General features: G+C 42.6%; 1 protein-coding gene across 3 annotated transcripts in view; it reads right to left on the bottom strand.

Annotated features, from left to right (window-relative positions):
• Positions 1–27,940, bottom strand: part of LOC147105300 (bcl-2 homologous antagonist/killer-like) — a 60,871-nt gene that overhangs the window by 18,875 nt on the left and 14,056 nt on the right. Inside the window, exons 1-4 of one of the 3 annotated variants that reach the window (XM_086011530.1) lie at positions 25,868–25,950; positions 19,871–20,000; positions 11,693–11,825; positions 524–667 (exon numbers count right to left, since the gene is read on the bottom strand). In XM_086011530.1, coding sequence (XP_085867656.1) covers positions 524–667; positions 11,693–11,825; positions 19,871–19,964 — 371 coding nt within the window. In that variant the 5' untranslated portion in view covers positions 19,965–20,000; positions 25,868–25,950. Of the gene's footprint in view, positions 1–523; positions 668–11,692; positions 11,826–19,870; positions 20,001–25,698; positions 25,817–25,867; positions 25,951–27,940 lie in introns of those variants that run through there. The other 2 variants (XM_086011531.1, XM_086011529.1) reach the window with 2 other exon arrangements.

Genomic DNA, 27,940 nt, shown 5'->3' with positions numbered 1-27,940 from the left:
CGTTGTTATAATGATTACAATCTACACTCACTGATGTTTCATTCCTATGATCAAAAATGCAGAAAAGCTCTAATCGAAGTCACCAGATATTTCCAAGTTCAAATAAAGATGAACATTGTATGTAATAGTTTAGTGAACATACATAAACTATTTCAGAACTTGTCAAATAGTGACTTAGGACACAGTTATTTAAAACTCGATTGTGCTATTTTATTTTTCCACAAGGGTAGGAGCAACTCGTCAACGCTTGCAACAGTTTTATTTGCCGAACCTGAGCCTAAATGGTTATGTCTTATGCTTCGAATTGCACCGCACACCTAACTTTTAACTGTCCAGTCAAAATCTACAATCACGGTCAATAATGTTACTCTAGATTTATCAGATTAAATGGATTAAGTTTTCTTTAAAATAAATGCACATGCATATACAAATTCTTGCATGCTATCTCTTTGCATTCTAGCTGGCTCAGGAAGCTTTGAAAAGAGTGTAAATTATGAAGACAAACCATCAGCTAGGCCCTTACCCATCAGCTATTTTGCGGAAATAGTCGTATGCATTTTCTGCATTGAGTGGCAGGGTTGACAACAGATTGTGGAACTCCAGATCATATCTGCGATTGATGTCATCTCCAATAAGAGCAAGCTGCCGGCCCACAAGAGTTGGAGTACTGAGGGGGAAAGAGAAAAAAAAAAAGAGGAAGGTAACTGCCATGTAGAAACTCACAATAACTTGCGATGCTCAGATGAGGTGGCTGATGGAGAAAAACACTGATGTAGATTTCATGGACCAAATGGCCCGTTTCAGTGCTGTAGCATTCCATGATTCTACTTACATATTTTATATTTTATAGGCTGCACAACAGCTCGGTTTATTCTGTGCAAACCACCCTGTCCCCCAACCTAAAAAGACCAAACATCATCATGAAGTGTGCAAAAGACTACACGAGTGAAAAGAAAAAGCACAAAATATTGATCTTTGATATCTTTTCTCTTTCTTTACTTTCCTCCACACCCTATCAAATATAGTGATGTTATTCACAAATTAGCATAAGTCTCCTCTTTTAAAAAAAAATTATCAGCTTGGTTCAGTTAGTTGAACTCACCAGTCAGAAGGTTGTGAATTCAAGTCCTATTCAACAATTTGAGCATAAAATATAGATAGAAACTCTGGTGTAATACTGAAGGATGAGATGTGAAACCAAGATCCTGTCTGTCCGTTCCTATGGTTCAGATGGGCATTAAAGATCTTATGGCACTATTTAAGGATGAGTTTTCCAAGTGTTCTGCCCAAAAACACCACCAAGATAATTTGCCATTTATCTCTTTGCTGTGTAAAATGTCTGCCATGTCTGCCTATGTTACAATTACTGTACTCCAAAAAAAAAATTACTTGTTTATACAAAAATTGCTCTCTGGGAGACATGAAAAGACACTTGTAAAAAAAATGGAAGTCTTTCTTTCCCTCCATAGTGTGTAAATCTACGGTCAGAAAAATGAAGTGTAAAAACCTGTGAATTATAAAAATGGGATAAGGTGGATTTTCAAAGTTAATCTGAAATAACAACAGAAAATGCTGGAAACACTCAGCAGGTCAGGCAGCATCTGTGGAGAGCTCTCTCCACAGATGCTGCCTGACACTATTTTATTCGTTCATGGGATGTGGGCATCGCTGGCAAAGCCAGCATTTATTGCCCTCGAGAAGGTGGTGGTGAGCCACCACCTTGAACCGCTGCAGTCCGTGTGGTGAAGGTACTCCCACAGTGCTGTTAGGGAGGGAGTTCCAGGATTTTAACCCAGCGGTGAAGGATCAGCGATATACTTCTAAGTCAGGATGGTGTGTGGCTTGGAGGGGAACTTGGAAGTGGTGTTCCCATGCACCTGCTGCCCTTGTCTTTCCAGGTGGAAGAGGTTGTGGGTTTGGGAGGTGTTGCTGAAGAAGCCATGGCGAGTTACTGCAAGTGCATCTTGTAGATGGTCCACACTGCAGCCACGGTACGCCTGTGGTGGAGGGAGTGAATGTTTAAGGTGGTGGACGGGGTGCCAATAAAGCAGGCTGCTTTGTATTGGATGGTGTCGAGCTTCTTGAGTGTCGTTGGAGCTGCACTGATCCAGGCAAGTGGAGAGTATTCCATCACACTCCTTACTTGTGCCTTGCAGATGGTGGAAAGGCTTTGGGGAGTCAGGGGGGAGACACTCGCCGCAGAATACCTAGCCTCTGACCTGCTCTTAGAATCATAGAATGGTTACAGCACAGGAGGCGGCCATTCGGCCCATTGAGCCTATTATGTCCGTGTATAATTGAGACACGGACTGCAGGAGTTGATTATAACAAGTCTTTACTGAATGGAGACAACCTGGAAACTGAAACTACAGAAGCCTGCTAGGGCCTTTTATACAGGGGTGGTCACTGCCGGTACTGCAGTCTGAGAAGAGTTATTCCCTTAAAAAGGTACATACACAACAATTCCTCCCCTTTTAGATAAACAGTACACAACATTCATTTAACAACTAAATAATAACTAATTACAATTGCTAGATACATTGGTTGAAGTTAAGCAATTATAAGTTCAGTCTTTGAGGAGGCTTCCTGATTCTGTCTGGATAACGCCTCTTTGGGGTATCAGGTTCTTCTGGCAAGGTTGAGTCGGGATCAATGTCGTTGTTTGGTTCGTCTGCTTCCAATATCACCGATTCTGCGGTAGATGCCATTGGTACTTCGGTTTCATCGCCAGGTGTATCAGATCGTGGTGTGGAGTTGACGTTTTCCAGTGACTCTAGAATCTGGTCAGCATGGCGTCTTACAATGCTCTCTCCAACGTCCACGGTATACATTAGAGGTCCTTGCCGTGTACAGATCGTTCCTGGCTGCCATTTCTCTGTGCGGTAGTCCCGGGCCAAAGCTGGTTGACCTATCTTAAAACTCCTGGTCGGCCTTTCATTCATATTCTGAAACTGCCTGTTCTCCACATCTCTTCGGACGTTTGGCTTAACCAAATCCAAGCGGCATCGTAGTCTTCGATTGAAGAACATCATGGCTGGAGTTTGGTTGGTAACCGCATGTGTTGCATTCCGGTAGGCAAACAAGAAGTTATCCGTGTTGTAGGGGTATATCTTCATTACACATTGCCTTGATAGCCTTCTTGAATGTTTGAACAAACCTCTCGGCCAAGCCATTAGTGGCTGGATGATATGGGGCGGATGTGTAATGCTTAACACCATTGTTCTTTCAGAACCTCCGGAACTCTTCAGACACAAACTGTGGTCCATTGTCAGAGCAAATCTGTTCAGGCAGCCCATTCCTGGCGAATATGGTTCGTAAAACTGTGATAGTTTTTTCTGTGGTGGTTGAGGACATTTTTATTACCTCTGGCCACTTTGAATGTGCATCCACCGCAATTAAAAACATCGAGTCCATAAAGGGACCAGCAAAATCAATGTGCACCCTTTGCCATGGAGATGAGGGCCACTCCCATGGATGTAGAGGGGCTTGTGGTGGGGCGTTTTGGACCTTCTGGCATCCTGCACAGCTCTTGGTCATCTCTTCGATTTCTCTATCGATTCCCGGCCACCACACAAACGCTCTGGCTAAGTTCTTCATTTTTATCCCTCCCAGATGACCCTCATGAAGCTCATTGAGCACTCTATCCTTCAATTTGGGTGGAATTACAACTCTGGATCCACACATCAAGGTTCCTCTGCACACTGACAGCTGTTCTCTTCTTGGCGAACCACTGCTGCCAGCATTCTCGCCATGTGCTGGCCATCCCTTCACCGTTAAATCATAGACCCAGGAGAGTGTCGGGTCATTTCCTGTTTCCTTTTCTATGTTTGCATTCGTCACCGGGAGACATTCGACTATAGTCGAGTGGAATAACTCTACTGGATCCACTGCCAGTTCTTCTTCCACCGTCGGCAACAGTAAGCGCAACAATCCATCAGCATTCCCATGCTGTTTAGTTCCTTTGTACTCGATGTCATATTGGTGTGCCCCTAGGAAAAGGGACCACCTCTGTAGCCGTTGTGCCGTCATTATCGGTACGCCCTTCTGAGGGTTGAAAATGGAGAAGAGGTTGATGATCAGTTAGTAGAGTAAATTTCTGACCGTGCAGGTAGTGATTGAACTTCTTCACCCCCCCCACACCAGGCTGAGGGCCTCTCTGTCAATCTAGGCGTAGTTACGCTCGGCTGAAGTTAACGAGCGTGACGCAAAAGCTATCGGCCTCTCTGAACCATCAAGGAATTTATGTGACAGTACCGCCCCAATGCCGTAGGGAGACACATCACACGCCAGTCTTATCGGTAGTGATGGGTTGTAGTGAGCCAATACTTCTCTTGAAGTGATTAGGTCCTTACTCTTCTGAAAGGCCCGCTTACATTCATCGCTCCATTTCCATGCTACTCCCGTTCGTAGTAGGACGTTCAGTGGGTGCAGAATTGTGGACAAATTCGGCATAAACTTATGGTAGTAATTCACCAATCCGAGGAATGACCTCAGTTGCGACACATTTTCAGGCGCTGGAGCCTTAACTACCGCTTCAATTTTGTCAGGGGACTTAGGCAACCCCTCTTCATCAATCACGTGGCCACAATACGATATCTGTTTCTTAAAAAACTCGCACTTGGGGCGATTGGCTCGTAGCCCATGTTCACGTAGTCTAGTGAGCACCTGCTCTAGGTTGGCAAGGTGTTCACTGTCATCTTCACCTGTCACTAGGATGTCGTCCAAGTAACACTGAGTCCCCGGAATCCCTTGCAGGACTTGTTCCATCGCTCTTTGCCATATCGCCGGAGCTGATGCTACTCCGAATACCAGTCGATTATACTGGTAAAGACCTTTGTGAGTGTTTATCGTGAGATACTTCCTAGAGGATTCTTCAACCTCCACCTGCAAATATGCTTGTGCTAGGTCAATTTTTGTAAAACGCTTCCCTCCAGATAGTGAGGCGAAGATATCTTCTATCCTTGGAAGAGGATATTGTACTGTGTGAAGGACTGGGTTCACCGTCACCTTGAAGTCCCCACAGATGCGAACCTTCCTTGGCTCCTCAGACTTATTGTTTAACGTTTTCTTCATGACAGGGACGATGGGTGTCGCCCACTCGCTCCAGTCTACCTTAGATAACACGCCTGCATTCTCCAGCTCTGCCTCGACGGCTGGGCGAATTGCATACGGTACTGGTCTTGCTTTGAAAAACTTGGGAATTGCATTCTCCTCTATTTTTATCGAGGCGGTTACGCCTTTAAGAGTGCCCAGTTCTTGTTGAAATACCTCTTTGGCGTCAGCTAAGATTGTTGACAATCGTCCAGGAGTGACGTCGTCATCCTTTTTACCAGCCGTCAGTGCTTGAATGGAGTGCCAGTCTAAACTTATCTTTCTGATCCATTCACGTCCCATTAACGGTGGTCCACCATCTTGCAGAATGTAGAGATACAATTTCCATATTTTCTTGCCGTTGTATTCGACAGGCACCCTTATTTTTCCTCTGGGGTATACTTTTTGCCCCGTATACGTCCTCAAGACAGTGGATGTCTCTCTCAAGGGTATGTGTAAGAATAGCCGCTCGTAGTCTCGTCGATTCATGACGGTTAGAGCTGATCCTGTATCCAATTCCATTTTGACTTGGGACCCTGCTATCGTGAGGGTGACCCAATTGGTTCGGTGATCCTCTTTTGCGATTACGTTGTGAAGTTTGAGACAGCTTAGTCTCTTGTTCCCGGATTCACTATCGCTCATCTGGTCTTCTGAACTACTGTCCGTCATCTTTTGTACTTTCCTGTACGGTTCCTTAGTAGCCTTTCTGTTGTCGTTGGTCTTCTTCCCAGACCTGCAAACTCGTGCAATGTGTCCCATCTTTCCGCATTGCCTGCATATTTTGTCCTTGGACCAGCAGTCCTTCTGGTCATGGTTTGTTCTGCCGCAGCGATAACATTTTGCAAATCCCTGTGTCATTTCGTGGGTGCCGTATTCCTGTGGCTTTTGTTGTATTTCCGCAGCTCCCCTTGCTGCTGCTTCGTACGATACTGCCACGCTGAAAGCCTTATCTAGCGTCAGCTCTTTCTCTGAGAGTAACCTCTTCTGGGTTCCTTCACTCAGGAGTCCACAGACAAATTTGTCCCGTAAGGTATCTGCCAGTCCTGCTCCGAACTGGCAGTGCTTTGATAGCTTGCGTAGTTCCGTAAGGTAATCAGCATTGCTCTCATTTTTATGCTGATTTCTCCTGTGGAATTTAAATCTTTCTGCTATCAGCAGCGATGTAGGATTTAGGTGTTCCTGTAGGATAGAGGTGTTCCTGTAGGATAGCAACAATTTCGTTAAAACTCTTCGCCTTCAGTTTGGCTGGAGTAATCAGGTCCCGCAATAGGCCATACGTTCTTGCGCCCATTAAATTTAGCAATACCGATGCCTTTTTCTCATCGGCTATTTCGTTTGCCTCGCAATATACCTCGACTCTTTCCACATACGTGGTCCAGTCTTCTATTGCATTATCGAAGGCAATGATATCGCCAGTCTTTGGCATCTTGAAAATCTAAGATGGCGCCTCCCGCGCTTTGCCTTCTTCCCCGATTTAACAAAATGGCGCCTCCCGCGCTTTTGTCTTCTCCGCTGTTGCTAGCGCTGTTGCTGGCGTTTTATGCCTTGATGGCGATGCCCTAAAAGTCTTCGCACACTTCCCCCCGCGCTGCTGCTAACGCCGCTCTCCGCGGTTTCCGTGGCAAACTGCAGCTCCTCGCGGCTTTTTGCGCGTTTAATTTAAATTTTTTAATTTTTATTTCCCCGTCGTCGGAACAACCCTGCAGGACTCTTGCCTCCCTCTTCTCGGGTCTGTACGCTGCCCGGCTTCGTAGCACCGGCCGCGCCCAGTGTGCTCCACCCTGTCTCTCCTCTTCCCGACAACGCTGCTCGGCCCCGTTGCAAGCCACCCGCTCGAACTCTAGACCGCCGCAGCCCAGGAAGGATCAGTGTACTACCTGTCACCAGCCCGATTAGCTGAAGCACCATCGACAGGATAACCAAGCCCCCCTCTCGACAGCCTCTCCTGCAAATCTTCAACTCCGCTGACTCAGAGGCGGATGCCCACGGTTGACGCCCGTTTCTACTGTTTCTTTCCTCCTTCTGGCCTCGACCTCTGATAACTTCACTTCAGGGATGGATCCCCATGAGGTGGTGCAGATTGTAGGTAAGTTCGTATCTGCTCGTCGCCAGTATTATGTCCGTGTATAATTGAGACACGGACTGCAGGAGTTGATTATAACAAGTCTTTACTAAATGGAGACAACCTGGAAACTGAAACTACAGAAGCCTGCTAGGGCCTTTTATACAGGGGTGGTCATTGCCGGTACTGCAGTCTGAGACCAGTTATTCCCTTAAAGGTACATACACAACAGAGCCTGTGCTGGCTCTCTAAGAGCACTTCAGCTAGTCCCACTCCCCCGCCCTTTCCCCATAGCCCTGCAATTTTTTTCCTTCAGGTACTTATCCAATTCCCTTTTGAAAGCTACGATTGAATCTGCCTCCACCACACTTTCAGGCAGTGCATTCCAGATCATTAACGCTCGCTGCGTTAAAAAGTTTTTCTTCATGTTGCCTTTGGTTCTTCAGTCATTTATGTGGCTGGTGCAGTTAAGTTTCTGGTCAATGGTGACGCCGTTGAATGTCAAGGGGCGGTGGTTAGACTCTGGCTTGTTGGAGATAGTCACTGCCTGGCACTTGTGTGGTGCGAATGTTACCTGCCATTTATCAGCCCAAGCCTGAACGTCGTCCAGGTCTTGGTGCATGCGGACATGGACTGCTTTGTTATCTGAGGAGGTGTGAATGGCTCTGAACACTGTGCAGTCATCAGCGACCATCCCCATTTCTGCCCTTATGTTGGAGGGAAGGTCATTGATGAAGCAGCTGAAGATGGTTGGGCCTAGGACACTGCCCTGAGGAACTCCTGCAGCGATGTCCTGGGGCTGTGATGATTGACCTCCAACCACCACAACCATCTTCTTTTGTGCTAGGCATGACTCCAGCCAGTGGAGTGTTTCCCCCCAACCCTGATTACAATCGACTTCAGATTTACTAGGGTTCCTTGATGCCACACTCGGTCAAATGTTGCCTTGATGTCAAGGCTAGTCACTCTCACCTCACCTCTGGAATTCAGCTCCTTCGTCCATGTTTGGACCAAGGCTGTAATGAGGTCGGGAGCCGAGTGGTCTTGGCAGAACCCAAACTGGGCATCAGTGAGCAAGTTATTGGTGAGTAAGTGCCGCTTGATAGCACTGTCGATGACACCTTTCATCACTTTGCTGATGATTGAGAGTAGACTGATGGGGAGGCAATTGGCCGGATTGGATTTGTCCTGCTTTTTGTGGGCAGGACATACCTGGACAGTTTTCCACATTGTCGGACAGATGCCAGTGTTGTAGCTGTACTGAAACACGACAGCCGGGATGTTGTCGGGGCCCATAGCCTTTGCTGTATCCAGTGTGCTCAGCCGTTCCTTGATATCACGTGGAGTGAATCAAATTGGCTGAAGACTGGCTTCTGTGATGGTGGGGACCTCAGGAGTAGGCTGATATGGATCATCCACTCGGCACTTTGGGCCACTCCTTCCCGACTGTATACCACTGTGCCGCCACCCCAGGTGGGACAGGACATACCCAGGGATCGTGATGGAGGAGTTTGGGACATTGACTGAAAGGTATGATTCTGTGAGTATGACTGTCAGGCTGTTGCTTGATTAGTCTGTGGGACAGCTCGCCGAATTTTGGCACAATTCCCAGATGTTGGTGAGGAGGACTTTGCAGGGTCGACTGGGCTGGGTGTGCCGTTGTTGTGTACATATCCGGTGTCAAGGTCGATGCTGGGTGGTCCGCCCGGTTTTATTCTTATTATTGGCCCTGCGGGCAGATGCCTCCAGTCGGTAAAAAATCTACGAACTAACCTGCTGGCTCCGTAGATACAGAGGCTGGCGATCCTGGGCCTCGCTTCTTCAAAATGCCCAGAGGCCCATGTATCCCAAGGGCGCATGCGATCCACTAGCACCCCTGGGATCACATGGGCCAGGCGAACCAATGGAAGAAGGGAATCCCCCTTCATACTTTTGACAATTCCGTACGCACAGAACTGTCAAAAGTATGCATGGGGATGACTGCAAAAATGCACCAACACACTGAAATAAAGAAAACCATTACTTATAGAAAATTAATTAAAATGCCATTAATTAAATATTTTAGAAATACATTTAAATTGTTTTAAAGGGGCTAAAAATAACCTTGACTTGTCTGTGGGACTATCACGCATCAACCGCCTTTGCTCTAATGAAAACAAATCCAGCTTCTCCTTACCTTATTGCACAGGTTTCTTAATGTTTAAAAATTTTTTTAATGTTCTTTTAAACTCTTATTCTGTGGCCTTTCAGCAGGCAGAAGTTGGGTAAAAAGCCCAACTCTTTTCTTGGGCATGAGCTTCACATGCCTGAAGCCGGCATTTGCGTGGCCCCAAATTCCGGTCCATTGTGTTTCGTGTTACAACTGAGTGGCTTGCTAGGCCACTTCAGAGTCTGTGGGTCTGGAGTCACATATAGGCCAGACCAGGTAAGGGCGGCAGATTTCCTTCCCTAAAGGGCATTAGTGAACCAGATGGGTTTTTGCGACAATCCGATAGTTTCATGGTTAACATTATTGATACTAGCTTTTGATTCCAGATTTATTTAATTAACTGAATTTAAGTTCCCCAGCTGCCATCGTCGATTTGAACTTACGTCTCTGGATCATTAGTCCAGTAACATTACCACTATGCTACTGTTCCCTGCCGAGTGTTTCCAGCATTTTCTGTTGTTATTTCAGATTTCCAGCATCCGCAGTCATAGAGTCATAACGGCACAGGAGGAGGCCATTCGGCCCATTGAGTCCATGCCGGCTCTCTGCAGAGCAATTCAGTCAGTCCCATTCCCCCGTTTTATTCCCGTATCCCTGCAAATTTATTTCCCTCAAGTGCCTATCCAGTCTCCCCTTGAAACCATCGAGTGTCTCCGCTTCCACCACTTCCGTCAGCAGCGAATTCCAGGCCATCACCACTCGCTGCACAGAAAAAGTTTTTCCTCACATCCCCCCTGTATCTCTTGCCCAAAACCTTAAATCTGTGTCCCCTAGTCCTTGTACCATCAACTAGTGGGAACAGCCTTTCCCCATCTAGCCTATCCAAACCAGTCATAATCTTGTACACCTCTATCAAATCACCCCTCAACCTCCTTTGCTCTAATGAAAACAAATCCAGCTTCTCCAACCTGTCCTTGTAGCTAAGATCACCCATCCCTGGAACCATTCTGGTAAATCTCCTCTGCACCCTCTCAAGGGCATTCACATCCTTCCTAAAGTGTGGTGACCAGAACTGGATGCAATACTCCAGTTGTGGCCTAACCAGTGTTTTGTAAAGGTTCAGCATATCTTCTCTACTTTTGTACTCAATACCTCTAATTATGAAGCCCAAGATCCCATATGCTTTGTTAACCACTCTCTCAGTATGTCCTGCCACCTTCAGGGACCTATGCACATTAACTCCCAGGTCCCTGCACACTCTTTAAAACTGTGCCATTAAGTGTATATTGCCTCTCCCTGTTCCTTCTGCCAAAATGTATCACCTCACACTTCTCTGTATTAAATTCCATCTGCCACTTGTCTGCCCATTCTGCTAGCCTTTCTATATCCTGTTGCAGTCGATTGATATCATCACTATTTGCCACACCCTCAAGTTTGGTGTCATCGGCAAATTTAGAAATTCTACTGTATTCCAATATCCAGGCCATTTATATATATCAAAAAAGCAGTGGCCCCAGCACTGACCCTTGTGGAACACCACTGTCTACCATCCTCCAGTCTGAAAAACAGCCATTTACCACAACTCACTGTTTTCTGTCCTTAAGCCAATTCCATATTCCACTGCCCCACCTATTCCACGAGTCTCAATTTTATTAACCAGCCTTCTATGTGGTACTTTGTCAAACGCCTTCCGAAAATCCATGTAGATAACATCCATTGCATTCCCTTCATCAATCCTCTGTTACTCCATCAAAAAATTCAATTAGATTAGTCAAACACGATCAGTCTTTTACAAATCCATCTTGGCTCTCCTTAATTAGCTTAAACCTCTCCAAGTGCCCGTTAATTTTTTCCTTGATTATTGTTTCTAAAACTTTACCCACCACTGATGTTAAACTGACCGGCCTGTAGTTACTAGGATTGCCCTTACACTCTTTCTTGAACAATGGTGTCACATTTGCTACTTTCCAATCCTCAGGCACCTCCCCAAATCTAGGGAAGATTGGAAAATTATGGCAAGCCCTTCCGCTATCTCCCCCCAAATTTTGCTATTGTCTGTAGGTTACTCTATTAGCAACAAGGACACTAGATCAAGCCTCAGTATCTTTGGCATGGAGGAACGAGGATAAACACACACAAATCATCTAGGAGTCCCACTTTTGATCACCAGTCAGCACAAGAAAACAACTTACCTATAGCAATAGTGAACCTGAAGATAGTTTTAAGTCAAAAATTTCAGACTGAAGAAGAAACATGATTGAATCATAACAAAAGATCAATAACTCACCTGCAAATGTTGATACTACAAACTGCATTTAATATTTCTTCAGTTTGTTAGTGTCGACTTAACACTACTTTTAACTTTATATTACACTGTACCAATATCCCACCTTTCAGGAGGCTGATGCATCTCCGTTATCTCTGGATCCTCTGGGATATTCTCTCCTTCGTCCCTCTCTGATTGGTACCTGAAGAAGACGTAACTCCTGAAGACATCTTCGGTCTCCTGTACAACACCTTCCTCTATGAAGCACAAACAGTACATTGTTGTTGTATATAGTAATAAGACAGATGCCGATGATATTTTTTCCTTTTCTTTATATTTGTGAATTCATATATATTATAGAGAGATAGAGATGATATTCCTTCACCCTCAAATAATTTCTGCCGTCTGCCCTCGAAGGTGATTGCTTATGTGGAAACAGATCCATGGGCACTGGCATCACTTCAGAATCCTTGGCCAAATGTCCTGTGCGAGTCTAGACACTAGTATTGAGTGCCGACAGGCTATTCAACCAATAGGATAATGACGTGAATCTAATCCTGCTGTCAGTTAGTATACACACATGTACTTGGTAGCAGTAAGAAGTGGAGACACTCTTGGATGATATTTTCTCCCTTGCATAGCTTAGGAACACAAAAGCCAGCTGCTGCAGCTCTACCCATGATCAGCTAACTCAGCACAGATCACAAATCAAAGTAACCTTTGATCTGTATGGCTCAGTATCACCCACGTGGTGCATTTCCTTACTGAGGCATCAGAGGATGCTTAGATACAGTGCATAATATAATAACCAACACTTATATTTAATGAACCAAAAATATCAGCTTACTGAAAAATGCTACTGCAACAAAACCGAAAATAAAACAGTCTTTTCCTGCTGTAAACTGGTCATTTTGTTTCAAGTTCACCACAAAAATAATTAGCTTTCATTCACTGCTGAGACAGATTAGGTAAGGAACTAGATCCGTCAGTGAGGAGGAAGGGAGAAGCGAGTTTTGTATGCATTTTACTTATCCATATTTTTAAAAAGATAAGTTTTGTAATAAATGTAATAATTAAATGGGTATTGCATTCTAAACAAGCTGCAATATCAAGTATTCAATTAAGAGCACCATATTGAAATAAGTGCAATTCTGTTCAACTTGTCAGGATGTGTCGTGTACTTCAGCCATCACCCAGAATACCAGACATTCACATACTAGTGCTTTTAAGAAGTTGATGACAAACAAATCTGTGATTTTAAATGCTGCAGAAAAAAGGATTGAGAAATCCACTATTTTTAATCCTAAACACTCTGAACTGCTGTAGCTCACTAGCAGAAGTATCAGCATGCTTTCAGTTTCTCATCATGTCTATGTGAGAGGCTGTCAGTTATAGGAAACACTTACATTTCCTGGAAAATTTGGCTATAGCGTTGAGTTTTTTTTCCTTCTACCATTTTCCAAAAATAAGGCCTCATTTTTGAAACCAAAATTAAGCCTTTGTTTTCCATTCCAAATTCTGTTCAACACCCTTGTCAATGTGTCACTTACAATTTCTCCAGTCAGCCTCGTGTGTGGAATAACATTTTCCTTCCACCACATGCCTCCCCCATTCACATCACCTTCCCCCCCCCCCCCCCCCCAAAACACTGAGCTACAGCAAACGGTCGACTTTCTTCCGTTGGTAGGTTAAAGTTTCAAGTACAATCTCATTTGTCAATTTCTGCTAATTTGTATGATTTTCAGAAGCCGATTTCTTTTACATAAACCATTCCTTCTACAAACTCAGCCAGTTATACAAAGAACTTGTTTTTCCAAAGCGTCTTTCTTAACCTCAGGATGTCTCAAAGGCTTTACAGTCAACTAAGTACTTTTGAAGCGTAGTCACTTTTGTAGTGTAAGCAATGTAGCAGCTGCCAATATGCGCACAGCAAGATCCCTCAAACAGCAATGAGCTAATGATCAGATAATCTGTTTTAGTGATGTTGATTAAGGGGTAAATATTGGCCAGGACACCCTTCTCTTCTCCAAATAGTGCCTTGGGATATTTTACGTCCACCTGAGAGGGCAGACGACACTTCGATTTAAAGTCTCATCCGAAAGACGACACCTCCGACAGTGCAGCACTCCCTCAGCACGGCACACGATAGACCATAATAGCCCGAGAAATATAAAAAAATCAGTGGTACATCAGGTTAAAGTTCCAAGATGCAGCATACTGGAACAATAAAATGTAAACTGGAGCATGTGAACATCTGACAAGCTAAGCCAGAAGTCTGTTTGCCATGGCACATGGGAGCCTTCCTAACCTCAGAGGCGGTGCAGAGGAGATCAACAAAGCCAATTCCATTTGTCAGAGAGAAAAGGAAAAATTTGATAAGTCTTTGCGGGTAAAGAGCCTTAGCTTATCTGAGAGAGGACTGAGTAGAAGGAGAGTTACTTAATAGAATAGAGAAAGCAAATCTGAAATATTGTGTACAGATGCATCAGGGCAGCAAGACAAGAGCGCAGAGTCTGGATAGTGAAGGACTAATTCAAGACAATGTTTTAAAGCATTTCTTTACACAGGTTATTAGCTGGCCAGAACATAGGGCTCATTTAAAAACAAATAACGGAAGATGGCAATGTTGGTATCTTGGAAAGGGAAAAATCTAAGAGGGCAGGGAATAGAGGGCCTTCTACATCCAAAACTACCTAGTGATAATGACACAGAATGTTCGTACCTACTCAACTACATGAAGGGGGTAGTGATGGCGAATGAGAAACTGCTTAAATATTTAAAGAAAGCTGTTTTAAAAAACTTGCATTTATATAGCGCCTTTCACAACCTCAAGACGTCACATAGCACTTTACAGCCAAAGTGCTTTTGTGTCATCACTGTTGTAATGCAAGAAACGCAGCAGCTAATTTGCACACAGCAAGCTCCCACAAACAACAATGGGATAAAACAGATCATCTAGGATCTTGAACAATGGGACAAATATATCACCTTAACCAATGAGATTTAAGGATTGAGAAATAAAGAGGAAGGACCGAAAGAAAAATAGAGGGAAAGTTTGGATTGAGAAAGAGGCAGAAAAGCAAAAAAAAAATTGACACATTTAAAATGTGATATTTTTAAAAATCTCCTAAAACAATTCACAACCTAAAGGATTGAGACTCAAAGCTTATAATTATTCACTTTCTGGGTAACAGAGGGTGATTGGCAGTCATCAACAATTATCACATTGTCAAAAGGGCACTTATGTTGTTAATTACTAAATTTAACTTTCTATTATGAGTTTAATGGGCAATTAATGTGCAAATCCAGCAACTTCATGAAAATCACGGAGATGAAGTACGGCATTCACGTACCGTTATCTTTTCAGCAAAATCTGGCCTATTATTTTTCAGATTCTCAGCAGGTTAACTGTTAAGAGGAAGTTACCTCGAGAGTTCCATTTAATAGTAAATGGTCACCTATAAACCACGTGCACTTTTGAAGATACCCAGAATTACACCCACTTGTTCATTTAATGCAAACAGTAAGAATGAACTTGCTGAAGTGATTCAGGGCATGGCAATCCACTCAGTTGGCATCTATGTGTTCAACTAACTAATCAGTCTCCAGAGTATTTCTACATCATTCCACTGTGAAGAAAACTCCTTAAAAACAGAGTAACATAAAGTGCTTGCTTGTAGAGTTAATTTCTCTCTTAGCAATTGACCTACTCCTATGTGGAACTGCAGGTCCACAGAAGTACATGAGAATCCCATCACCCATGGCATACAGATTTTTGCACAGTGTAGTGATAGAAGACGCGAGAAGCAGCACATAGTTCAATCCGGTGCTCAACCCACCAATAATCATCAAGTCATCCTGACCAATAACCTTTTCCTTAGCTTAAATGAGATTATGTGGTCAATTGGACATTTTCCCCCCCAAATAATGTGCCATATATTTGACAACAAACCTACCTCTGAAAGTATTCCAGACTGTATTGCTGCGATAAACAGTACAAAGTCTTAATGATATTACAGTAGCAATTTGTATAAAACAGGATTTGGGTGGCATCAAAAATCAGTAGTAACCAAGGTCCAACATTCACAGCTACAAATACTGAATGAAACATTTGCAAATATTTCAGACACTAAATACATTAGCAGATGTTTCAGACACTCATCCTAAACACTTACATTTTTATAGTGCATTTAAACAATCAGCTCTTTGGGAATTTTTGTGGTCAAGGACTCGGTATCGATATGTAATGGATGACTCAAGCCTTAGTCAACACATACAGGAAATTAGCATGAAGGAGTTGACTGAGTGATCACCTAGCTACATTATTCCAAAAATAACGACAACATGACTAAAGGAAGTCAGTGCTGCGGAATGAATTTCCACTTCCTGAACCCAGTATCAGCATCAACTGCAGGGTGATTAGACGCACAACAAAACCGCTCTACTGGTCTCAACAAAGTACATTAACTTCAAACACACTCTACTTATCAGTGCGATTTTTCCATTTCCCACTAGTCGGACTATTGCGCCACAAACTCTTGCCAACAAGGAATGGGGTTAAAAAGGACAACATATTTCACTTAGGGCTTTCACAGACCACAGAGAGGGGAGACTTTCACGCTATCCGCCCTTTAGGTTTCATGAAGAGCAAAAGATCAGCAGACGGTTTGCTAAGCTACTATATCACCCATGTGCAGCCAATCTCAACTCATGCTTCAAAGGGTGTGTGCGCGCACAAAGCAAGAAAGCATTGGACGATGTTAACAGTGATTCAAAAGCACACCGGCACTCCTGTCTAGGTTAAGGAGGGCAGCAAAAACTCATGAAACCATACCAGTGGGTCCACACATCAGGGCACAAAGGGGAAGAGAGGAAAAAGTCTCATTTTTTACCAGTAGTATAGCAGCAAATACCAAACCATTTAAACTAATGCTGTACCTCCTCTACAAACCAAGCTCAGCACAAACCATAAAAATAGCACACATGCAGAGATCAATATTAAGCCACATCTCTTAAAAATGAATCTGTAGATAATGAACAGTGTTCTGTCCTGCATTTCCACCCATGTTCACATCCACTTATAAAGTGCCTGCAAGTTATTTGAATTGTCTGAATGTTTGATAAACAAAAACAGTGCCCATGTCTGAAACTGAAACATACAAAAAGGGATTCATTTAGATTTGGAATTGAAGAATGCTAGGTCAAAATACTTAAGACATTGTGGATCCACACTGTACCAGCCATTGTAGAAAAATGTACCAGCCTACAAATGTACCAGCTGTGGCAGTTCCCCCAATGGCTTCACAAGTTTAGCTAATGAGTAATTGAGCCATTCAGACCTGGGAAGACCCAGATTTGATTCTTGGTTTGTGCAGAGTTAGCTTGGGTGGAGTGAGGGGGTGGCGCTACAATTAGCCTCATTGCTCCTGTTAGGAAAGGGAAAACTCACCAGTGTTCCTAGTCCTGATCGCTATCCAGTTACACTGTTGGAAGTACGTGCATGTACACTCAATATAAATTAAATTAATTTACAGCACAGGAGGCCGCCAATCAGCCCTAACCAATGTCTTGTACAAAATCATTATAATTATTCTGCTTTTATAGTCAATGACCTGCAGTATAAAATCCAGCATACCATTGTTTTTTATGGCCTTTCCTACCTACACTTCCAGCTTTACAGATCTTTGTATGTGCACCCCAAAATATCTTTATTTCCTCCACGTTAAGGATCTTATCCTTTCGGGTAGATTTCCTTTCACTATTTCCTTTCCCAAATTCTACTATTTCACATCTCTTTGTATATGCCCACTTTGCTAATCTGCCTTCTGAATTCTTCTGCACCGTTTCCCATACCTTTTAATTTGGCATTTTAGCAAACTTCCTCAGAATGCCTATGTGCAAGTCATTTATATAAATGGAAAAAACAGGTCCCAATATAGATCTCTGGGGCACACCACTACCCAACATACTGCTAATCCAAAACATATCCATTCACCTCTATTCTTTGCTTTCTGTTCCCTAACCATCCATATAGTTATATTCCGTTTAATACCATGCATCTTAGCTTTCATTATGTGGCAACTTATCAAACACCTTTTGAAAATCCCTAAACACAACATCTACCACATTTCCCTTTATCTACACACTCTAATTTTCCCCAAAAAATTCAATTAAATTAGTCAAGCATGACCTACCTTTTACAAATCAATGCTGAATGTCTCCGATTAGCCCATGCCTTTCCAACTGTTCACTAATTTCCATCTGTATTATGGACTCTAGAAGTTTACCTACAAATGAAGTAAGACTAACTCATTTAATTTCCTGGCTTATCCCTTTCTTCCCAAGATCAGGCAAGGATAGGACTGGGCTCATCTGTTATCGACACTGCAGTTGAATAGCCCACTAGCACTCACCGCTGAGGCTTACACATGAACAGCAGCCACTTAAGCGAGTACAGAAGGGTGAGCAGCATACATGGAAAAGTTCCCAGCAATAAGGGGAGAGGTGAGGTGAAGGGGCAAAAGTTGTCAAAAAACCCCATGTACTGTATCACGTTCACATGACACAGCAGTCTTATCACTGGACAGACACTTTAATTACTTGGTATCAGTACATTGTCGATGACTCATGTTCCAAGTCAACACAAACAGGAAGCTAGCACGAAGAGGTTGGTTGAGGTTTCCCCTAAACTACACTGTACCATAAATAACCAGAAACATTAAATGTATTGGAACTATATAAAAGACCTAGGATATAAATCCGTAACCATGTTTATTGCACATAGGTTTCCAATTTTGCAGAGTCAGACAAAAAGGCAGAGATGCTGCCATGCTCTTCTCCATAAGGAGTGAACAAAGACCATTGCCACAGAGAATGTGTCACCCTAGATCTCTTGCATACATCAACACTTGAAAAGGCAGCAGAATCTGTAGCTGACAAGTCACTGACCCACCGTAAATATCAGAGAAACATAACAGAAACCAAAAAAGGTACACTGTTCACACAGTTGTTTGGATGTTTGTTGGAGGTGATTAGTAAAAAAAATCTACAAAAGCAGCTTCCTGTTGGGCAGCACACTGCAAGAAGCAAGCCTCAGCATATACTCAATGAACCATCAAATTAACCATTATTCTCCCTGGTCCATTGTCAAACGCAGGTCCCGTGGACCAATGTCAACTGAGTTATGAGCAGTTAAAAGCAGTACTGCAGAGGTCATTGAACAGGTTGCATGTCCCCTGCCTGTTTAAGGTAAGAGGATGACAAAAGCTACATTCACATGCATACTCACTATCAAAGAAGTTAGAAGTCAAAACTGATTAAAGTCAGGCGTTTGAATGAATTGGCACTTTAAAAACTTTAGTGCATTTAACAGCATTTGTCCTAGAATATGCACCAATGCTAGGAATGTCAGAACTCAGAACGAGCCCATCTCAATTTGTAAAATAGCAAAATACTGCAGATGCTGGAAATCTGAAATAACAGAAAATGCTGGAAACACTCAGCAGGCCAGGCAGCATCCGTGGAGAGAGAAACAGTCAACGTTTCAGGTCTGGGACCCTTCATCACTCTGGGCAATTAGAACCTATATACTTTTTCAGACTGTGCATTAACAGAACTAGTAACTGTTTGGGTTTGCTAACAAATATATCCATTCTGCGTAAAGCAAGGATAGCCCCACCCACCCCTGCCCCACGTAATTCTTCTGTTCTCCCCTTTATGAATGCACCACGCCTTTCTGTATGATTTCATAAGTAATAATAATGACCCTGTGGCACCATGTAGTGACCATCCTTAATACATCACACTGGACAACAAATAGAATGTTACCAGACGAGAAAAAGAGCAGACTCTTGTGATGTCCCCACAAGTAAATGCCCACCAACGTTTACTATAAGAATTCCAAATCAGAAATTGTCAGTGGGACGAGATATCAATGGAGCACAAGCCTGTCATTTATAGTCTGGGGTAGATTTCAACCACCACAGCACACAGAAAAATCATAAAAGTATGTTTTATAAAGCATAGTGCATATGAAAAATATATAGATCAGAAACTCAGTAGGTATAATTTAGAACTGTCATTACCAATTAAAATCCAAATTATGCAAAGGCATCTTGCTTACCATGTGGACGTTTACGAAGCCTGTTTTTGTGTTCCTCTACTTTTACAAAGAAAAAGTCAACAGGTAATTAGGTTGTTCAGACTCTTCCCCCTACTTCTAGTGGATCTACATCTCTAACAAATGTATCTGTAGAATTATAGGATGCACAATCTTTTGAATTACTTAAAGGCTAGCACTCACCTGTGACAGGTCTTGATGGGTGCCTACGACGGCTCTTCTGCGCTTTGGCTGGATTTGTTCTGAAAGGGTCTCCATCGCTGCCACCTGAAGCCATGCTGCAAACCAGTTGGCCCAAATGACTGCAGTCAGCCTACAAAAACAAAGTTCTAAGTTAACATTTAACACAAGGGAAGCAAGACCACCCCCCCACACCCCCCCCCCGCAAGTTACAGAGGAAGAGGGCTGGAAAGCAAAAATACAAAATGAAAGTACCCTTGGCACTGAATATTCTACCCGATAACAGCGTTACTAGTATTGAAAGAGATAGAGATAATGTGTGCACACAAACAGGCAGGGTCAGACTTAGCTGTGATGCCCATACCTCCCAACAGATCAATAGTCTGCCAATACTCACCATCTAAGCTCATACAATGAACAGCCACTTGCAATAGATATTGGAGGGCAACCAGCACCCGAGGACCAATTCTCCAGCAATAACAGTTAACACCTTCTAGAGAGGAGAAGGTTAGCAGGAAGACTGACTCTCAATGCTTTGGCAAAATATTGTATACATTACAAATTCACCATACAGGAAACTCTCTTTTAAAATCTCTGTTAACCGGCAAAATTCAGGAGTAGGTTCAGGTAAGTTTTACTATATATTAGTGGCCGTGTAACCGGGGTTCCTGGATCTGTGGCCGTGTAACCGGGACTCCTGCACAAGTGCCGTGTAACCGGGGCTCCTGCACCTGTGGCCGTGTACGGGGCTCTCGTACCTTGGTAAGTATATCTCTCTGTAATCCGGACTTTTTGGATAAACCGGCACCACACCGGTCCCATCGGTGCCGGATAAAAGTTTCCTGAACTAGAGAATTAGCTACAATATAAACTTTATACCACATGTGCAGTGTCCAACACTTAGTATATGAATGATAGAAGAGCTGTCTGTATCCCACTTTGTACTTAGTCTTCATTATGCATCCCTACTTATTTTAAAGATCTACAATTCCTCCCCCCTACCCAAAAGAAATTTCAAATAGTTATGCTGGTCATGACCTCAGGCAATTTATTATCAAGCTGGATTCAATAACAGGGCAAACATCTCAGCAGCTGCCAGAGTCACTTAACCTCTACTTCCAATACCGACTTTGCATTTCTGTAAAACTGTTCAAAAATACCTGTCATTTAAATTTGAATATCATTCATATGATTCTTCATCTGTTTGTTACAACTCAGCAAACACACACCCTGCCCAAATCCAAATGTATTTGCTACACTGTTTATTATACACTCTGGGGGGGTGGGGTTACAAACTGACACGGGGGTTTAAAAGGCTGACAAATTAAAAAAGTAAAAACTCATGCCGTTTACAACTCAAATAACCCACAAGGTATATTAATTGTTTTCTACCACTCATAGGTATCCACTGAACTCACAAAGACAAGAGGCAATGAAGTGAATAAGCATAGCTTCATTCATTTGTTACAGCCATGATGTTGCATGACCTTTCAAAAATGAGAAGTGCTAAAAATAGTCGTTACAAATAACATGCAAAATAGCAATAGAAATTTAATAAGGCGTACATAATTAATGGCAGTGTATTATTGCTCTAGTCTCAAAAGCAAACCGGTTTTGCATCCATTTTGAATCCTACACAAATATGTAGTAGCTCTATTATCTACAGTACCATCACTCTACGTCACTGGTTTCTCCTGCCAGGTCATGCAAGACTTGTCCTAACTAATGCTGTACCCCTTACCCTTAGGAAATGGAGATAAGAACACAACAGTAGACAAGTTAAGAGCGAAGACAAAGTTATTCAAATCGTCAAACCTCATCACAGTGAGCATAGCAGCATAAATCACTCAGAACAAAAACAACAGCCACTATAACAATGCTGTTGAACGGCATTATGAACTGCAACTACCTCTGAATTTGGATGATGTGTACAGACAGCTCGAGATTCTTTTGTGGTTTGGATGTCAGCAGTATAGCATTGAACATAATTAACTGAAGTGCATTCAAGACTGTAATGTCATTCAGAAGCTCAAATGACATTCTAAACCAGAAGATCAAAGTTCAAGAAGTTGAAGGTCGGTAAACAAAAAGCCCTTAAATTTCCATTCGCTTGCCTGGGTACAGCTGCAAAATTAAACTTCTTCAGCTCTCAAGAACATTAGAAGCACAGTATCTTGACTATGCAGAGACCCCATGCATGTTCAGATTGAACCACCTAGTCATTTCCTTCTGTACAAAAACCAAGTACAGTATGGTGCTGCTCCAATAGTCATAAGGTAGGACATGAGTAGGTCATACTTCCATGTGAGAGCTCCTAATCTCAGCTGTACCAGATATTGCACCAAGTAGAAACAAAGTGCTTTCTACCTAGGAAGCCATTCGCCTCACCTATTTGCACACATCATAGTATCTGGCTCAAGAAGTGCACGGATAGGGATCTGGAAGCAAGCTAGCTGCCAAACCTTAAGCAGTGAATAGTGCACAACCCAAGATATGAACACGCAAGATTTTTTTTAAACTGCCAGAGGAAAATAAGTCCTGTATTCTTTCAACTCAAACACGAGCACATTTTTCACTTTTTTTCTTTAAATAAGCCATCATTTGCCAAGCCAGGGCATGAAATAACCCCCCCCCCCGCCAAAACCTAAAAAAGGTGCTAATTCTCCTTTCTGTGTACATGTTCTCAATCTCCCCTTCTTCAACACATGGAAATTGGCCACACCGATAGTGACAACTATATTACACATCATGGAAATTCACTTTCAGTCATCGTTGTAACTTGAGCAGTACCTACTAGGAAAGTAACAGTCGGTATTGTAGACAGATTATACTAGCACTCCATCTGTTTGAGTCCACCTTGATGAAATCCGACAGCCAATGACACTGCTCTAATAGGACACTACGCGTCACCACAAGTCTCACCTTATCCATCATCAGATCAATCACTACACGAATGTCATTTATTAGCTCAACAACTTAACCTGCAACATTACACAAAGCTACTGTTTTTTTAAGGTACAGTTGTTCATTATGAAACTAGCTCCATAGTATAACAAAAATATTTGTCCAAAACGAAGACACAAAACAAAAACAGCCTCGACATCTTTAAGTTGTGATGATTTCAGAACAATCAGCCATAAGAAACCAGGATGTATCAATGCACTCCTCCTACAACCGCTGTGCAATGAAACTCCACAATAGTTTCATAAAATCTTAATGTGTTCACAAAATATAGATGAGCGTAAACGAGAATTCAATATAAAAATATTTTTGTTAACTTCTGAATTGTATGCATTTTACAAATTCAAAGATCTTAGGACACAGAAATCTTCACAAAAAGATATTTGGGTACTTTTAAAATGTAATAGATGGCTTCAAGTGCATTAAAATCCTGCAGAGATTAAGGGATTTTAAGAAAGTCACAACCATAGATCATCCTGAGCCAACTTTATAAATCATTCAACTAAGATTGTGTTGCAGCCCTGTAATGCTACCCAAGACAACTATTATTATTTTAATGCATATAATACTGGCCTCTGCCTCCTTCCTCCATTTTGCCGTCAGAACGGAAGCAGTTTTATAACTTCTACTTTTCCCCCACATCTTGCTTTACCGTCTCAAAAGAATACGGTTTTTAAAAAATTATTTGGAACATCAACTCTTCTTACTTCCCTGCATTTCTTTTGCACAAATCTTGACAACTATGGACATCCTTACCCTCTTTCACCAACAACTGCTGTCAAAAATGTGATCGGAACAGTTGACTTGGAATATTGGGAAGTTGCTACTAGCATACTTACGAGGATTGATTTGCACACATGGATCAAGCTCTCTACAATCATTAAACTAGGAACCAATTAGTACCAAACTGAGGAACAAAGTCCCAGTCTAAAGCAGTTACAAAATTCTATTTGACACAGGGAATTATAATTTCGAAGAGTATAAAAATTACATACGCCATTTTGAAATTTATACAAGGAAATGTCAACAAATGGTGATTTCGAGTGCTGTTGGTATTAATCCAGCTAAAGCACTTTACTCTTGACACTGCAGATGTTTATGCATGAACTTGGAAAACAAGGATGCAACTCTAGCCACACATTTGATTTGGGTCAATCCAACTATACACACTTTTTAATATGTAATAAAAAAATGTTCCATGTCACTTTGCAGAGAAATAAGAGAATGGACACCAGGCTATGGGAAAGAGATTAGGAGAGGTGGCTGAAGTCTAGGTTGACAAGATGGGCTTCGAGAAGGCTTTTAAAATGTAGGCGTAGAGAGACAAAGAGATTTAACAATGACAATAAAGTTGATTATTATTAAGATGGCTGAGGCGATTGAAAGCTCTACCATCTTTAATGGAGTGAAAGGAGGGGTTTGCACAGGAGGCCAGTCGAGTGTGCAAGGGGTTGCACGGCTGAAGGAGGTTGTTGCAGCAGGGTTGAATAAGAGCAAAGATGAAAACAAGGATTTTAAATTTAATATATACACAGGGAGTCTGTGTAGATGATTGTGGGCAATAGGGGAGGTTAGGATTTGGGGCAGCTGTATCCTTGACAATGTGGAGCTTACAGAGGGGTTGGCAATGTGGTGATTACGGTATTGCACTAGCAAGTTCAAATTACATCTTGACAAGTTACGAAACTGAATTCAATAAATCTTGTACTTTATGGGCTAGCACCACAAATAATGACCACTAAAGCTGCTGGATTGTAGTAAAAGCCCACTGGTTCACTAATGTCTCTCAGGGAAGTGAACCCACTACCCCTTTCCGGTCAGGCCTACATGCAATACTAGATATGCACAAGACTATAGCAAATTCCCAAACTTGCTTGGAAGTATAAAATTTGTAATAACAGAAAATGCTGAAAATACTCAGCAGGCCAGGCAGCATCCGTGGAGAGAGAAACAGAGTTAACGTTTCAGGTCTGGGGCCCTTCATCAGAACTGGAAAAAGCTGGAGATGTAACAGATATTAAGCAGGTGCAGAGACAGGGGGTGGGGGTTAGGCGGGGAGGAAGAAGTAGAAAGAACATTCTGTACTTTTGTAAGAGGCAGGAAAGATAAAATGTTGCAAATGGGAACGGCAAAAATCATACTGCATGAAAAATGGGGACAGGGATAATTATCTGAAATTGTTGAACTCAATGTTGAGTCCGGCAGGCTGTAAAGTGCCCAATCGAAAGAGGAGGTGCTGTTCCTCGAGCTTACGTTGAGCTTTACTGGAACAATGCAATAGCCCGAGGACAGAGAGATCAGAGTGGGAGCGGAGCGGTGAATTAAAGTGACAGGCAACCAGAAGCTCAGGGTCACCCGTACGGACTGAATGGCGGTGTTCCGCAAAGCGGTCGCCCAATCTGCGTTTGGTCTTCCCAATGTAGAGGAGACCGCATCGTGAGCAGCGAATACAGTATATTAAATTGCAAGAAGTACAAGTAAATCGCTGTTTCGTGTTCAAAATTATATTCAATGAAAATCCGGCTCGACATCCCCGGTTATCACAATTATAATGATTTTGAATCTATTAACAAAAAATCAACCGAAGATCCAATTGAAAAGTGAAAATACAACCATTGCGAGATAGACAATCACTAAGTGAAACATTTATCTCCGATTTCCTTTAGATATAAAGTTTTACCATTCCTGGGTTACAATGTTGCTCTTTCACCACAAAACCTATTCCACAGTGCAAGCACCGATTTGCCAGTGACTATTGCTCATGCCGTCACCCAAACATTACCAAGCCGGTTTGTGCGATACCAATACTAGGAATGAAGGTACTGCCATTGTTCCCCATTAAATTCATTCACTTGAACCGGCGGTTGTACCTGTCCCAGTTTTCAATCTATCTGCCGGCCAACTAACCAACCAGATCAAATCTCTAGGTTGCTGCTCAGCTTCGCCCGCCCCGGAGCCGCGTCTTTTCCCCAGCTGTCTGGGATTGAAAGGACGAAAGCAACTTTTAAAGAGTGTTTGTGGGCCTCAGACGGCACTCACCCGCGTGTTAGAGCCGGTTTCTGTGCCCGGACCCGGCTCACCTCAGCTGGCCCCTCGCACCCAAACAGTATCAAAAGCGCCCATTGGCCCTCGGCCAGACCCACAAGCGCTAAGCATTGGCACATGCGATTGGCTCCTCTCCATGCCTCCGCCTACAACTGGGTTCCGATTGGCTCCTCGCAAAAAAATGGGCAAAAACCAAAAGGACACAAAAGGAAAGCTGCGCACGGGGGAGGCTCCTTCCTGGTGAATGCTAGGAGTAAATAAAAGAGCTCATGATGTAACGCAGTCATCACATTACCAAACCCATGGCCGCCGGAACAATATAATGTACAAATAAATCAATATGGTGAAACAAAAGCAAAATACTGCGGATGCTGGAAATCTGAAATAAAAACAGAAAATGTTGGAGATACTCAGCAGGTCAGGCAGCATCTGGGGAGAGAGAAACAGAGTTAACGTTTCAGGTCGATGACCTTTCGTCAGAACCAGTTTCGAAAGGTCATCGACCTGAAACGTTAACTCTTTCTCTCTCCACAGGCCTTGGCCGAGAACTGAATCACCTCAAAAACTGTTCAATTGAGTGAGAAAATCCCGTTAAGAAAATACCTATAATATAAACAAAGCTTATCGCTCACTTTATAATTACTACTCAATGTTCAGTCAACATAAACATTGAATGAAAAAGATACAACTACTTGCATTTATATAGCACCTTTAGCATTCCAAGAATGCATACACTCACACCTTGCAAATGTTACATATACTTCCTGATTACTTTTCCACCATGCCTATGCAATATAAATTTATACTTGCCATATACAGTGCCACCACTTACACAATCACTGTTTATCCTAGACAACCGCTTATATTGGGCAAATGGTGCTAGCCATTTTCTATTACCATAGACGTCAATTACAAAGATAAAATATATTAAGCGGGCCTGCTGTTCACACCTCGTTAAAGTGCCTGTCATCAAGTCCTGTGGCGGTTGTATTGTTGCATTAGGCTGCTGTCACATTTGATCTATTCCCCAAATCTAAAGCATTGTAAGAGAAAGCAACAGGTGTGTTTAAAAAAGACGATCTCCCCATCATTCTTTGTAATTAGGTTTCAGAATGCTTCTGTCACAAGGCCAGACTATTGAATTGTTAATGTCCGATTGATCTTCGTGAAATCAAGAGGCTTTAAGGGTTAAATTATGAGGACAGGTTAAATAAACATGGTTTGTAGTCACTGGAATTCATAAGGTTGAGGGTAATCTAATCAAAGTGTTTAAAATGATGAAAAGATTCAAAACTATTTCCTCTGGTGGAGGATTCCAAACCAAGAGGGCACAATCAGGAGTGAAATCAGGAAGCACTTTTTCACACAAAGGGTAGTGGCAATCTGGAACTCTTTCCCTCAAAAGGCTGTCGATGCTGGGTCAACTGAAATTTTCAAGACTGAGATCGATGGATTTTTGTTAGATAAGGGAATCATAGAATTATACAGCACAGAAGGAGGCGATTCAGTCCGTCGTGTCTAAGGAGCAAAGGCGGGTAAATGTACAGATCAGCTATGATCTAATAAAATGGTGGAAAAAGCTTGAGGACTGAATGGCCTACTCCTGTTCCTATGTTCCCAAATCAGCATGCTAGTTCACAACATTTCTACAATAAAGATCTTTTGGATATGAAAAGATGTTATTTTTGTAAAAAATCTTTTCATTTCAATATCTGTATATCAGTTACACCGGTTACTGGAAATGCCACTGTGGCCATTTCTCTAACCCTTGCAGATTACAATGCTTTTGCTAAGTTTTTTTTAAGTTTCTTCATCACCTAATTTAAAACAACTTTAATATAAACATTAGATACAACTTCCAGTAAACTCCAAAATGTGAGACAGTGGTATTAAGTCCAAGCACACCATCTCGAATCACCGCCTGCCAGCTACAGGTCAATTGTCTGCACATTCTGACAGTGCAACTGCTGATTCTGCACTGATGCAAACTATCTGGCCAGTGATACTCTTGTGCAGTTCAGATACAGATAGGGCAAAGGCAGGTGCATGTCATAAACCTTTAGCTCA

Source organism: Somniosus microcephalus, chromosome 18 (assembly GCF_052327205.1).
Source record: "Somniosus microcephalus isolate GS21.2 chromosome 18, FLI_Smic_1.0, whole genome shotgun sequence".
In the NCBI taxonomy this organism is placed as follows: domain Eukaryota; kingdom Metazoa; phylum Chordata; class Chondrichthyes; order Squaliformes; family Somniosidae; genus Somniosus; species Somniosus microcephalus.
Note: the sequence above shows the minus strand (reverse complement) of the source record. Positions and strands in the feature narration are given on the sequence as shown.